At 42.3% G+C, this 16,139-nt stretch overlaps 1 protein-coding gene across 1 annotated transcript; it reads right to left on the reverse strand.

The window, feature by feature from the left end:
- Positions 1-9,533: 9,533 nt before the first annotated feature.
- Positions 9,534-15,180, reverse strand: LOC121539086 (serine/arginine-rich splicing factor 5). The gene is made up of 8 exons (XM_041847327.2): positions 15,074-15,180; positions 14,453-14,587; positions 13,788-13,858; positions 13,396-13,551; positions 13,024-13,096; positions 11,387-11,460; positions 10,990-11,097; positions 9,534-10,699 (listed from the first exon to the last, which is right to left on the reverse strand). Exons 2-8 carry the CDS (start codon positions 14,576-14,578, stop codon positions 10,372-10,374), a joined length of 936 nt encoding a protein of 311 aa, XP_041703261.1. The 5' UTR covers positions 14,579-14,587; positions 15,074-15,180; the 3' UTR covers positions 9,534-10,371.
- Between the last annotated feature and the right edge of the window lie 959 nt (positions 15,181-16,139).

Consider the following 16,139-nt stretch of genomic DNA (forward strand, 5'->3'; position numbering starts at 1 on the left):
TAAGATGCCAGCGACTCCTTTTGTCAGCACACTTCTGATTTGTTTTGTCCTGTCCAGGTAAAGGCTGGAAGATGTCGTTGCATTTGATTGAAGTTTCTTATGATGCTGGTCTTCTGGATGCAGTCTCAATCTGTGTTACCTCATGTTCTTTATTGACCTCTGTGACCTCTGTGGTGTAGAGCTCCTTATAGATCTGAAGTGTTTGGTTTCATTGTTTGAGTATTACTTCAAACACACGTTGCCTCTTCCTCTTCAGCAAGTTCATCTAAAAGACCTGACAACGCAGAACAATGTGTTCATTTAAAATATGTTACAGTTAATATTACTCAGGTTAATATTACATAGATAATTACAGGGCGGCAGGTAGCTTAGTGGTTAAGAGCGTTGTGCCAGTAACCGAAAGGTCGCTGGTTCTAATCCCCAAGCGGACTAGGTGAAAAATCTGTCGATGTGCCCTTGAGCAAGGCACTTAACCCTAATTGCTCCTGTAAGTCGCTCTGGATAAGAGCGTCTGCTAAATGACTAAAATGTAAATGTTAATCTCGATCAAGTATATGTGGTAATGCTTTATTTTACGGTCCTCTAATTATGTGGAATTTACTTAGAAACAATACAAAGTAACAGCGTAACTACAGTATAAAACGTGGGCGAGCATCCACACTGGAGTCAAGTTTATCGTTCTACAGTAGTAAGCGGAAGCATAGTTCCCGCTCAGCCCAGTTCCCGCTCAGCCCAGTTCCCGCTCAGCCCAGTTCCCGCTCAGCCCAGTCAAAGCTATTCGCTGCTCTGGCACCCCAATGGTGGAACAAGCTCCCTCACGACGCCAGGACAGCGGAGTCACTCACCACCTTCCGGAGACACTTGAAACCCCACCTCTTTAAGGAATACCTGGAATAGGATAAAGTAATCCTTCTACCCTCCCCCTCCCCCACCCCCCCAAAAAAATAAGAGATATATTGTAAAGTGGTTGTCCCACTAGCTATCATAAGGTGAATGCACCAATTTGTAAGTCGCTCTGGATAAGAGCGTCTGCTAAATGACGAAAATGTAATGTAAAATGTAGGCCTACATGTGTCAATCAACTGATGGCCCAAATCAGCTCATCAACTCAGCCAGGGAAACACAAACAGTAGGCTATTATCTGTTTTCACACCTTTCATTATGTGACAATGGATAGGCTAACGGGTAACGTATAGAATTATTGGAATAGAATCAATTAACAAGGGGCCTGTGGCAACAATCGATGGCACTAGAATATCGCCATCTGAATAAACCATCAATACCCGCTAAATTCAGCTGCACAGCTGATCTCATTTGCAACCATTATTGGTCACCTCATTGCCTCTCCCTAAAAGATGATGTTGGTATTACCTTTGTTCTGCTTGCAACCAAAGTCTTCCAAGATACACTGAACAGAAATATAAACGCAACATGCAACAATTTAAAAGATTTGACTGAGTTACAGGTCATACGAGGAAATCAGTCAATTGAAATCAATTAATTAGGCCCTAATCTATGGATTTCACATGACTGGGAATACAGATATGCATCTGTTGGTCACTGATGCCTCACAATGGGCCTCACAATGGGCCTCAGAATCTCGTCACGGTATTTTTGTGCATTGAAATTGCTATTGATAAAGTACAATTGTGTTCGTTGTCTGTAGCTTATGCCTGCCCATTCCATAACCCCACCGCCACCGTGGGGCACTCTGTTCACAACATTAACATCAGCAAACCACTCACCCACACGACGCCATACACATGATCTGCGGTTGAGAGGCCGATTGGATGTACTGCCAAATTCTCAAAAACGACGTTGGAGGCGGCTTATGGTAGAGAAATTAACATTCAATAACATTCCTGCAGTCAGCATGCCAATTGCATGCTCCGTCAAAACTTGAGACATCTGTGGCATTGTGTTGTGTGACAAAACTGCACATTTTAGAGTGGCCTTTTATTGTCTCCAGCACAAGGTGCACCTGTGTAATGATCATGCTGTTTAATCAGCTTCTTGACATGCCACACCTGTCAGGTGGATGGATTATCTTGGCAAAGGAACATTTTGAGAGAAGTAAGCTTTTTGTGCGTATGGAAACATCTCTGGGATCTTTTATTTCAGCTCATGAAACATGGGACCAACACTTTACATGTTGCATTAATATTTTTGTTCAGTGTATGTTTACCCTCTAGTTGGTATTGTCATTGGAACAACTTAGTCCTTTTTTAACAGACTAAGTGCGATTTATCTATTTGACAAGCATTCCGTACAAGAGAAATAAAGTATTTCCTTTATTTACCACGGCAAATCTACTGTGGCAATTTAGCCGACCCTTTGTATGAATGGAAAGTAATGTTGGTGTAGCCTCCTGTAGACCATCTGATTTGTTCCCTATTTATGTCCATTAAGACAACCGTCTTTAAAATAGAATGTATAGTTTGGTCATTTCTTATCAAGATAGAATGTATAGTTTGGTCATTTCTTATCAAGATAGAATGTATAGTTTGGTCATTTCTTATCAAGATAGAATGTATAGTTTGGTCATTTCTTATCAAGATAGAATGTATAGTTTGGTCATTTCTTATCAAGATTGGGGGTCAAAGATCTCTGGACTGTCCATATCTGAAATGTGTAACCAAGGGTGTTTTCACATATAGTGCACTTATAAAAGATCCGATCTCAGTCCTCTTTAAAAGATCAGAACTCAGTCCTCTTTAAAAGATCCGATCTCAGTCCTCTTTAAAAGATCTGATCTCAGTCCTCTTTAAAAGATCTGATCTCAGTCCTCTTTAAAATATCGGATCTCAGTCCTCTTTAAAAGATCCGATCTCAGTCCTCTTTAAAAGATCCGATCTCAGTCCTCTTTAAAATATCCGATCTCAGTCCTCTTCAAAATATCAGATCTCAGTCCTCTTTAAAGTGAACTCTGGGGTAAAAAAAAAAAAGAGTAAAATAACTCACTTCTCTTCGTATTCACACTGCCCTTGCCTTGGAATGAGGACTCAATTATTTTGCCAGTTCACTTCACGTATTTTGTGGTCCAAGTCCTCTTTGCATTCACATTGCTATGTTTAGAAAGGAACCAAGATCTTTTTCCAATATTCACTTGATGCAGATCAGTCATCTGCACCCAATACAGCTAGCCTTCAGCATATTCTTATAGCCTACATATTCTTACCTCTGTTGATTGATATCCATTGAATTTTGTCCAATTTCTGATTTAGAAAGATTTGCACAAATATGAAACGATAGATGGTATCATCATATAACAATATCAATTTAGATCATACAAGGGACATTTTTCAGTTAAGTGCCTGCACCTGCTGTCCTTTCAAATTCAAATGTTTCAGTTGGGCAGTTAGGTTCCTGCAAGAACCCCCGCCAACTAAGGAGGTTCCTCGATTAACCCCACCTCCTATGGGGTTCTTGGAATAACCTTTTTGGGGCAATTTTCAGTCCCAAGAACCTTAAGGTTCTTTGAAGAACTTTGAGGATCTTAGACGAACCCTTGTTCGTCTAAGGGGGGTTGAGTTATTTGTGCCAGAAATTGAGTGGGCAGATATCAAAACCACGCTGACACCATAGGTCTAAATGCAGGGCAGGGGCCAGAACGAATCAGATGGACGGGCATTTGATTTCGATAGACGGGCCCGTTTATTAATGTGTAGGATAATAAAGAAGATTATAGGCAGCTCGTGAGTTTCAAGGTTGGCGAAGCTTACAATTTATCCCACCATTTCTACCGATCTGTGTGCCAGTTATGATTATTTTTTATATGCACATTTTCGTGGAACAGTTTCATTTCAATAATAACGTTTTTGTTTCTCAAAATTGTCACGTTGTTAATCATAAAAATCCGAATAATAAAAATCTAAAAGTTAAAATTCAACTAAAGCAAGAGCACCAGCCTTTGCCATATGGACACATTGATACACCGTGATCCATTGGCGGCTAAATACATTAGCGCATGGAACTCAGAGAGAGCCTATAGGCCAATGCAGCAGAAGGTCTATAACTTCCGTCATCAACTAAGTAAAATACATAAGTCTAAAGCCGACAAATAAAAACAGTAGAAAATATTGGGATTAAAATGTAGGTTCTTAATCTCTCTACTCCGCCTGTGCCTTTTCTTTCTGTCTTGGTTTGAGTTGTAGCTGGTGAAGTGCGACATTGTATCAACTCAGCAGGTTGGCGGGCACACGTCGTGCTCCCTCAACAGAGAAACCACACACATGCTCAATGCTCACATGGAGCACTCCAAACAAAAGACAATGAAAAAATTGACAAAACTCCTAAATGATGGTTATATGAAATAAACCAAAACTTGTTTCTCACAAGTGTAGCAGGTTGTGAACTCTGCAAACAACGTTTCCACTCCGATAATGAGAACGGTACATGACTGTAATAAGTGCATTAATAGAACATGACGGGGATTAACGGTACATTTACTAGGCATACTGGTTACACATGTAATGGGGAATTTATAAAAAAAATTAAGAAACAATCAAAGGGCAAACAATTTACTCAATGAAATAATGAATGTGCAAGAATTGGCGGGAGACAGTGGAGCACATTCTGGAAAGAGAACAATATCTTCGCCACACACCCTCCCCTTCTTCTTGTCTCAACATTTTTAAATTATACTGAAGACACATTATCTTCACACATTTTAGATGCTTTTCACTGACAGCCGAAACTCAATCATCAGTTCGGCCTATTGCCACGCGTCTTACCCAAATTGCTGGCTTCCCAAATAGACATAGACCTATGCTCTTGTGATTTGAAACAATCCACAGCTATTGTTTTTAAATTAGCTAATGATCATCTGTGGCTTAAGTCAAGCGTTCTGATAAAGTCTTTTGTATGATTTTATTTAGACAGGAGTAATTATATAATTTTGGCAAAACATCAATTTACTTTAGGGCGAGCCAGCATCCGAACAGTGCGCTGTGCACCCGACAATATGCGCGCGAGTGGCTGAAACCAGAGATCTGTATATAATGACGAGATGCTCTTGTCTCCTCCCTAACAATGTGAGTCGTTGTCCCAAAGGCGGGGGATGCATGAGGCAAGTTTAGGTCTGCAGATTATGCCCATAGAAACGCATTAGGCTTATTCAGGACAGATTTGGGTGAGAGTGTGCCCTCTCCCTTCGTCTTCCTCTCTGTTGAAACTAGAGAGTGAAACCGCGCGGCTCGGTCTTGCGATACACGGAGTATGGAAAACATTAAGAACACTTGCTCTTTCCATGACATAGACTGACCAGGTGAATCCAGTTTAAATCTATGATCCCTTATTGAGGTGACTTGTTAAATCCACTTCAAGAAGCGTAGATGAAGGGGTGGAAACATGCTAAAGAATGATTTTTAAGCCTTGAGACAATTGAGACACAGGGTGAATAGGCAAGAACCCAAATGTAATGTAACTTTTAAGGCGATCCCGACCAAATTCACATAGATATAGATATATCATTGTACTTGAACGCAAGTCTAAGAAGCGGTAGATCTGTTCTATGCGCGCTATTTCTATGCTTCCCGTTTAGTTTAGTTTTAGCGTCTTTTACTGGGTTTTGGAACCCAGCTTCAAACAGCTGAAACTACAATATATTTGTTATAGAAAATATATTTCACAGAGGTTTAGATGGTTCAATGATTCTCTACACTATACTAGCTTATTTTGTCACATAAACAAAAATTAGCCTAACTATTTGTGTTTTAGCAACCAGGAAATGGTGGAGCTATTTCTGCATATTGCATAGTGAATGGGGTACGGTAGTAGGTGCCAAGCGCACCGGTCTGGGTCAAGACCTGCAATGCTGCTGGGTTTTTCAGCTCAACAGTTTCCAGTGTGTATCAAGAATGGTCCACCACCCAAAGGACATCCAGCCAACTTGACACAACTGTGGGAAGCATTGGAGTCAATATGGGCCAGCATCCCTGTGGAACGCTTTCGACACCTTGTAGAGTCCATGCCCCGATGAATTGAGGCTGTTCTGAGGGCAAAAGGGGGTGGGGGGGTGCAACTAAATATTAGGAAGGTGTTCCTAATGTTTGGTATACTCAGTGTATGTAGCTCATGGACTGTATCTGGTGCAGTCTGCTAGACCACCCCAGGCCACGATTGAACTCAATTTTGACCGTTGAATCATTACCTTAGGTTCACTAGAAACCTTAAAATGTCCTCTTTTTCGATAATATAATAAATATCCCGAAATGCATTTCGGATACACTTGACACTTGTATGTTGTAGTAGAGATCAATATCCATCCTGTGGTAGTGATGCTACACTATACAGTGAGGAAAAAAAGTATTTGATCCCCTACTGATTTTCTACGTTTGCCCACCGACAAAGAAATGATCAGTCTAATTTTAATGGTAGGTTTATTTGAACAGTGAGAGACAGAATAACAACAACAAAATCCAGAAAAAAACGCATGTCAAAAATGTTAGAAATTGATTTGCATTTTAATGAGGGAAATAAGTATTTGACCCCTCTGCAAAACACGACTTAGTACTTGGTGGCAAAACCCTTGTTGGCAATCACAGAGGTAGTTGGCCACCAGGTTTGCACACATCTCAGGAGGGATTTTGTCCCACTCCTCTTTGCAGATCTTCTCCAAGTCATTAAGGTTTCTAGGCTGACGTTTGGCAACTCGAACCTTCAGCTCCCTCCACAGATTTTCTATGGGATTAAGGTCTGGAGACTGCCTAGGCCACTCCAGGACCTTAATGTGCTTCTTCTTGAGCCACTCCTTTGTTGCCTTGGCCGTGTGTTTTGGGTCATTGTCATGCTGGAATACCCATCCACGACCCATTTTCAATGCCCTGGCTGAGGGAAGGAGGTTCTCACTCAAGATTTGACGGTACATGGCCCTGTCCATCGTCCCTTTGATGCGGTGAAGTTGTCCCCTTAGCAGAAAAACACCCCCAAAGCATAATGTTTCCACCTCTATGTTTGACGGTGGGGATGGTGTTCTTGGGGTCATAGCCAGCATTCCTCCTCCTCCATACACGGCGAGTTGAGTTGATGCCAAAGAGCTCGATTTTGGTCTCATCTGACCACAACATTTCACCCAGTTCTCCTCTGAATCATTCAGATGTTCATTGGCAAACTTCAGACGGGCCTGTATATGTGCTTTCTTGAGCAGGGGGACCTTGCGGGCACTGCAGGATTTCAGTCCTTCACGGCGTAGTGTGTTACCAATTGTTTTCTTGGTGACTATGGTCCCAGCTGCCTTGAGATCATTGACAAGTTTAGTTCTGAGCTGATTCCTCACCGTTCTCATGATCATTGCAACTCCACGAGGCGAGATCTTACATGGAGTCCCAGGCCGAGGGAGATTGACAGTTATTTTGTGTTTCCCCCATTTGCATATAACCGCACCAACTGTTGTCACCTTCTCACCAAGCTGCTTGGCGATGGTCTTGTAGCCCATTCCAGCCTTGTGTAGGTCTACAATCTTGTCCATGACATCCTTGGAGAGCTCTTTGGTCTTGGCCATGGTGGAGAGTTTGGAATCTGATTGATTGATTGCTTCTGTGGACAGGTGTCTTTTATCCAGGTAACAAACTGAGATTAGGAGCACTCCCTTTAAGAGTGTGCTCCTAATCTCAGCTCGTTACCTGTATAAAAGACACCTGGGAGCCAGAAATCTTTCTGATTGAGAGGGGGTCAAATACGTATTTCCCTCATTAAAATGCAACTAAATTTATAACATTTTTGACATGCGTTTTTCTGGATTTTGTTGTTATTCTGTCTCTCACTGTTCAAATAAACCTACCATTAAAATTCTAGACTGATCATTTCTTTGTCAGTGGGCAAATGTACAAAATCAGCAGGGGATCAAATACTTTTTTTCCCTCACTGTATATCCAGAAGTATGTTGACACACCTTCAAATTAGTGGATTCGATTATTGTAGCCACACCCGTTGCTGACAGGTGTATAAAATCGAGGACACAGCCGTGCAATCTCCATCGACAAACATTGGCAGTAGAATGGCCTTACTGAAGAGCCCAGTGACTTTCAACATGGCACCATCATAGGATGCCACCTTTCCAACAAGGCAGTCCGTCAAATTTCTGCCCTGGTCAACTGTAAGTGGAAACGTGTAGGAGCAACAATGGCTCAGCCACGAAGTGGTAGGCCACACAAGCTCACAGAACGGGACCGCAGAGTGTTGAAGTGCATAAAGATCGTCAGTCCTCAGTTGCAACATTCACTACTGAGTTCCAAACTGCCTCTGGAAGCAACATCAGCACAATAACTGTTTGTCGGGAGCTTCATGAAATGGGTTTCCATTGCCGAACAGCCGCACACAAGCCTAAGATCACCATGCGCCGGCTGGAGTGGTATAAAGCTTGACTCCATTGGACTCTGGAGCAGTGGAAACACATTCTCTGGAGTGAGGAATCACGCTTCACCAACTGGAAGTCCGACGGACGAATCTGGGTTTGGCGGATGCCAGGAGAACGCTACCTGCCCCTATGCATAGTGCCAACTGTAAAATTTGGTCTGGGGCTGTTTTTCATGGTTCGGGCTAGGCCCCTTAGTTCCAGTGAAGGGAAATCTTAACATTCTAGACGATTCTGTGCTTCCAACTTTGTGGCAACAGTTTGGGAAGGCCCTTTCCTGTTTCAGCATACAAAGTGAGGTCCATACAGAAATGGTTTGTTGAGATCAGTGTGGAAGAACTTGACTGGCCTGCAGAGCCCTGACCTCAACCCCATCGAACACGTTTGGGATGAATTGGAACGCCGACTGCGAACCAGGCCTAATCGCCCAACATCAGTGACCAACCTCACTAATGCTCTTGTGGCTGAATGGAAGCAAGTCCCCGCAGCAATGTTCCAACATCTAGTGGAAAGCCTTCCCAGAAGAGTGGAGGCTGTTATAGCAGCAAAGGGGGACCAACTCCATATTAATGCAATGTTCGACGAGCAGGTGTCCACATACTTTAAGAGGCAACTTGAATTAACTCAGATATAATTTTTTGTCCAAAATTGGTGCCGGATCCACTAAATCTGTTTAGAAAGGTTCAGCGATCAGCGCTGCTCTCCCTGTCAAGCATATTCTGTGTGATACCATAATGTGTAGTGCATGCAAATTCTACAGCGCGGATTCCTTGACCGAGGATTATTGCTTGCAGGATAGGTTGACTGCAGTCTTTAATCCGTAGGGATATCTGGTGCACTTGGCTGCTGCCATCAGTTTATCCCCATCTAATGTTGTCAAACAATTGTGAACTAAGGCCACATTTACAGCAACACTGACAGCTGTGACTTATCGGACTATGGATATTCTTCTTGGTGTGTGCAATACAACGCTGTAGAGAACATTAGCCTGATTCCAGATCGGTTTGTGCCATCATTTCATTCAACTCCTTGCCAAATATGTGGCATGATAAACAGACTGGTACCCAGGCTAGAAGAAAATGCCATTTAAAATATAACCTTTTCTGTAAAATGGCTTTCATTAATAAAAATAGGCAAGTAATGTTCTTTGTAGAAAATAAATTTGACTCAACAATTAATATTTAATAGAGACGTACAAGTACCCATTTAATACGAATTAGTGAAGAGCATATATACAATATTTTTCTGCAAATGTTAAAACTAAACCTTGTGGGAAATGTTTTCCCAATACCCATCCGTAAATGATCATGTTGGGTTTAATTTATATGAGGTCTGGGGTGTGGAATGGAATCACTGACAGGGCAATAATGGTGATGGAAATATAACATTGTATTGATTAGATTCATAACAGAAAGCTTGGACAGAACGTTTCACTTCAAATGGTACATTTCACACAGATGTTATGAGACTTACAATCTGCAGGGAGAACAGTAGATAATCAAAAGGAATGAGACCCAATCAAAAGCTCTCAAATCGCACTATACATTTAATTAAAAAGGTTCAGTTTTCAAAAGGAAAATGTTTAATTATTCATATGGCAAAAAAACAAAAACAATTAGAAGTTGAATTGAGGAAGCGCGATCCAAGCTATAAAACAAAGGCTCCCAAAAAGAGAAAAAAATCATTACAGGGCATCCAAGATACTGGCACAATGACCAAAGAGCCGATTATTTTATTTTTTTTAAACGAGAGATTGTGGGAGAACTTCACCAAACGCAAGCCTCTTCATTCATTCCACACTAGCAAGCAAGCAGGCCGCCACGGTCCCAGCACGACAACGCTTCAGCCCATACCACGACACCACTAGAGGCTGGTGGTCACTTTAAAATGAGAAGACAGGCTAATTGGAATAGCTGGAATGGAATCAATGGAACGCTATCAAACATGGTTCCATTAATTCCAGCCATTACAATGAGCCGGTCCTCCCTCCAGCCACCACTACACACACCCAGTGCAGCTCAGTGCTGGCTCTCAACCGAAGGGGAGCGAGACTGCTTCCGGGCTGGGGCAGGGGAACCGGGAGGAGGCGTGCGAGAACTGGGGGCAGGGGAACGGGAGCGAGGGGCAGGGGATCTGGAACGGGACGGGGAGCGCGAGGTGGAGCGATGTGCAGCCCTGCCCCCTCCTCCAGAGGAAGGCTTCTTCTCCGGGGTACGGCTGGCCGAGCGAGATCGGGGGCTCCTGGAGCGGTTACGGCTCCTGCTACGGCTGGGGGACTTGGAGCGGGGGGAACGGGAACGGCTACGGGAGTAGCTACGAGAGCCACGGGAACGACTCCTGCTGTGGCTGTTGGAAGAGATTAAAACAGTTATTAGTTTAACCCCACCACCAAGAGAGCATTGGTTGGTGCAAAGCCTTAATGTATTGTTTACACTCCCCTGGACACATGTCAATCCCCACTTCCACCCACATGCCCATCTCCATCTAATTTCCTTACTGTCAAAACACCTACATATATATATATATAAATAATGAGAGCATTGGTTTACAACTGTAGCTGGAAAATGACAGTCAAGTTCCCGTGTTTGTCTAGTCTCAGTGAAACTATAAGTTGCAACCGGAAAAGAGATACTAACCGGCTCTTGCGATCCTCAGACAGTTTCAACTTGCGTCCATTCAAGTCTGTTCCATCAAGCTTATCGATGGCATTCTTCATTTCACTGTGTGATGCAAACTCCACCACCCTGTAGAGTGAAATCACATTCAGTTGACAGGCTCATTTCATAATAACAACCGTTCAACCTAACAACCGTTCAACCTAAGGTATTTGTGTTTTCAGTAGAGCACAACAGACCTTTACTTATTTATTATTAAAACAGAACATTTGGGTTTCTTGTCGGACAAGCCCGAGGTAGTCTCTCCCTGTCTCAGTCCACAACGAACATGGGTCATCGTGCAACAGATTAAACGTTTTGCAACGGAATCCAACTAATGAATAAACCCTGGACCAACTGGACAGGCAACTCAACTCACCCTTCGTTCTTGTTGGTTCTGTGGGCATCCACAAAAGTGACCTCTCCAACTTTCCTCATCAGGTCTTTCAGGTCCTGTGGTGAAGCATACACGAGTCAGTGACTGGCTAACAGACTGGATAATGTGGCTGAGAGGGTTCTGTGAACCTGGGCAAGACTAATAAGTAACTCACGACAGCAACATCCATCCACCCCTGTAATACTGACTTCACTTAAAAAAACGCCCTCGTCTGAAAATGCTAAAACACCGAATGATTAGCGTATTTTGTTGAGGAGCCACTGAAATAGCTTCACAGGTAGGCCAACTTGGTTAACTATCTTACCCAAAGGAGAAACGTGCTAACACTATTTGGTTCCTTGGTATGGTGTTTGTTTCCGGTTTGTGGGCAACTAGGATTGATGGTAACAAAAAAAAAATGATTAAAAAATATATATTAAAGGTGGTGAGACGCGACAAATCCCTTGCATTGTGGTGGCTTGTATATGTTCAAGGTTTGTGTCTACTATAGTGGTTTTAGGGGGCATCGTTTAACTAAAAATAATATAATTCTGTGCCGATGTATTTTCATTTTATCCTAAGCTCCTACTTTAATCAAGGGGTTCTTTCATTAACCTATTAAGTAGCCTAGTATAATTCCATAAGGGCTTATAAACTTATAGAAAGATTTCTCCGGTAAGACTAGGGTATATGATTCTACTCTGTTCCTCCCAACCCTTAACAAACCCAATCACATGAGTTATATGTTACTTACCATTCCATACCCAGGAAGACATTAGCAAAGAGCCACTTGTCCAAATAGCGGACCAATGGGAACCAATGCAGTCACAGTGTTAAGCCCTTGAGAAACGACCTCCCCTCAGCCTTGACAGACCCGGACTCCGGCCAGCCTCCACAAGGGACCACCAGAGAGCAAGTAGGGGGAAGGAAGGAAGGGGTGTGCAGTGTGCCCAACTGTCAACACCCCCCCAGCGCCATCAGCAACAGAAAAAGACCCAAACGGGAGAGTGTAGGGAACGTGGAGTGGATTGAGGGGGTTACAGGCTGGCTGCAGTCGGGGGGGGTTTCCACCAGACCAGACCACAGAACCTCCAGACTGAGGCTACGAGGGACCATCCTAAGGCTATCCTGCGCTAGACCACTTCCTCCCGCTACGGGGCCCAGCCAAGATTTAGACCAGCGGCAACTGCGTGTAAGGAGAGGCACCAAATGGACACTATTGAAAACACAACCAGCAGAGGGCGCTATGCACAGACACCTCCAGGGAGGCGGTGCATGCAACTCCTTTATATAAAAATGAATAACCAGTTAAGAATAAGCTCATAAAATAAAAATAAAAAGGTTAAGATGTGCTTGGTTAGATTTACCTTTTCGTCTAAGAAGTGCTTATTCTCGAAAGATACAGTAAAACGAAGTCAAGAAATAAACAATTCTGAATTCACAACATCGAAAGTGGGCCTTGCCGTTCTATTCACCTAATGGGACTATTTAGCATATAGCTATGTTTTGTTAATAAATGAAAAATGTGCACGTTTCAATAAAAATGCTGCTTCACATAGGCTAAAAGAATTGGCAGTACCAGAGCAAGTAAAGGCTAATTGTCTTGTATCACATTGAACCAGATGGGTGTAACCCCTCACCTGCCAACTGATCCTTGACGACAAGTTCTCCACGATGAGTCTGTGTTCCGTTCGTACAGGGGGACCATACCTACTGCACGGGTGGAAGAGAGCAAAGTTGTAAAATGGAAGAGATAATGTTTTTATAGTTACCAATCACACTCGGAAAATTACAAAACAAACAAAAAACATTTACATGTTGAACACTAAACTCTAAATCACATTGACTAAACTCCATTCACTGCAAGTAAACTTCAAAACTCCTAAAATTGTCAGGTTTTCCAGAAATCATATATATGGAAGCAGTAAGCAGGAAACTCAGGTCTCCAACCAGGAGTTTTTGGGGGGGGGAAGTTTAGTGAGAGGTTGAAATTAGGTCTGATTAGTCTATACCTGGAGCCACCACTGTGACCACCAGACCCTTGGCGGTAGCTGCTGAAACGAGGTGAGAAGCGTCCTCCTCCTCCTCCTCCTCCACCGCCGCCGCCGCCACCCATCCCAGGTCCACCACCCCTCCCTCTTCTGGATCGGGCATGCTCTATAGTCACCCTATACGGACAAAACAGTTAATACTAAGGCTACAGAAATTACTGATAAGAGTAAATTAATTCACACACACTGAATGCAGCTAGGCCCAAGTCAGAGAAAAAGGTGTAGCAGTTCTGTGTAAATATCAACAATACCACTACTATAGTATTAGAAATGATAGTATACGGAGTACATGCAAAAACACATTTCACCATTGATCTTTCTCGAGACATTGAAGAATGCATCCAAATCTTTACCTTTCACTACAGAGTTCCTTGCCATTCAGCTCGTATACTGCATCATCCGCATCTCTGTGGTCCTCAAACTCCTGGTGAAAGACAAAGGGGGAGGGGGTTAGCTAATTATGGTCGGGTTCTAAACAACTGGTTACTCTGAAAAAACCCAGCTCTGGGTGGGAAAATCGATTTGAAAGGTCATCCAACTCTGGCCTCTTTCTAATGCTCCGACAAATTTTCGTTTTATTTATTTATATATATATATATAATTTTGTCTGTTTAAAAAAAATATATATTATTATTTCTTTGTATTCTATTTTTTTCTGCTATTATTTTTTTTGGAGGGGAGGGGGTAGGAGGATTACTTTTATACTATTTTTCCGAGTTCCCCGTTGTTTTGAACGCGGCATAACAACCCAAACGTTCACTGACAACGACAAAGTCTGACCACCCCAGGGATTTGGGGCACTGGTCAGCCGAGCTGGTAGACTTCCATTTTTGACTAGCCAGGGTCCGAAATCCATGCAATGTAATATTAGATAAAATACAACATTTCACTAGTCGGCGGGCTAAGTTAAGTTAGTTGGGAACATTTTCTACTAGCCCGATCTGAAAAGTAATAGTTATGGGTTAACTAAAATGTCCATCCCTGCCCCTAACAATGCCAATGGGCAAGGCAGACTTACCACAAAGCCGAATCCGTTCTTCAAATTTACTTCTCGGATCCGTCCATATCCCTTGAAGAATTTCTCCACGTCCCTCTCGCGAGCGTGGGGGCTCAAACGACCGATAAACACACGACATTCACTCATGATTATACTCTGGAACAAAACACAAAAAGACGTTTGGGACATGAGTTATTCGACTATAAACAGTAACGTTAGCCCCAAACACGTAGCTAGCTAACGGACAAGGCCCAGACCAGCGCATGCTAACTAGCCAAGCGCTAACAATACGTTACTGAAGTGCACTTTTGCCAAGTTTAGCAGCCGTTAGTCGTGCCAGTTAATATTAGCCAGATAGTCAGTATAGGTTCGGCAACGTAATCAGTTAATTTCACTTGATATAAGAAAAACTAGTTAGCTACATTTTATATTAAATAAATCCCAATCGATAAGGCGTGGGTATGTACACGTTAGCTAGCTAACGTTACTAGCCAGCTGAAAGTCGTTAGCTTTCTGCTAGGTTAGCTGCAACACTAGCTTGGCACTTGGATAAAATGTTAAATCATTACATTATTGATTTGCCAAAAAATGTGTGCCAGTCTGCTAACTAACAACAGTAAATGATAGAAACGTGCAGCTCACCTTTCTGTCGTCTCTTCGTTACTTCTGATAGCTCGCTTGTGCGTATCAAAATGGCGACAACGAGGGGGTAACCGGATGTACTTCAGCGCCAAGGTGAATGGGTGTGTTCCAGACCTTTTCAAAACACTTCCACAAAACCCCTGATCTGTAAATGAACAACCTCAACATTAACAAAAAAACGTAGCGAAAATGTACATACAAATAGCCAATCTTTACGACACATTTCCCGCTGTCCATCTCATCTCACTGGACTCAAATGATTGTATGCATTGCAAATGACGTAAATGTAAATGTAAATGTAACACAAACTCAAGGACAAGAACAAAATACATGACTGTTATTAATGTATCTTTATTCTGTTACCATTCTTAAAATTGTGGCATCGTCTTTCAATTCGGAAAAGCACATTACCAATTGAGGTTAAAATTGACACAATACACTAGAAAAAGTTATCTGACTGTTCTTCTCTGTAGAAAGTGTCAAAAATGATTTCAATGGTAAAGCATGGAATACTGACATTTACAGAACCCATTTAAATTCCAAGGATAAAAAAATTGTACTGATAATGCCAAAAAAAAAAAAAAACTTTTATGACACTACGCATAAAAAAGAAATACAAATATAGATTATTTAAAAACATAAGTATATAAACAAATAAAGTTTCCCCCCACCCAGTTGTCATGGAGATGGTGTATGGTAATGAGACACCTGTGTAACAACCACAGGTCATGTGATTTCCTTCCTGAGAGGGGGATGGGGTTGAAGCAAACATACAGTAAACCAAGGAGGAGCAGAGAAGGAAAGGAGGATATTGTTCTCCAGAAAGATGTATGGAATGCAATGGAGTGGGCTTCAGAATGCATACTATTGACTCTACATGAGCAGCATTATAAATGCATGAACAGAAAAGGGTGAATAACATGTATCCTTATGTCTGTCTCATCTGGAAAAAACATTTTTGATGTTTTATTTATGGGATAGTAGTCAGTGTAGTCCAGGACTTAACTGGTAGGACCACTTCCCCCTTGTTTCAGGGGAGCACATGTGTAAATCCAACTAATTCAGA

The sequence above is a fragment of the Coregonus clupeaformis genome, chromosome 25, assembly GCF_020615455.1.
Source record: "Coregonus clupeaformis isolate EN_2021a chromosome 25, ASM2061545v1, whole genome shotgun sequence".
Taxonomy (NCBI): Eukaryota; Metazoa; Chordata; class Actinopteri; order Salmoniformes; family Salmonidae; genus Coregonus; species Coregonus clupeaformis.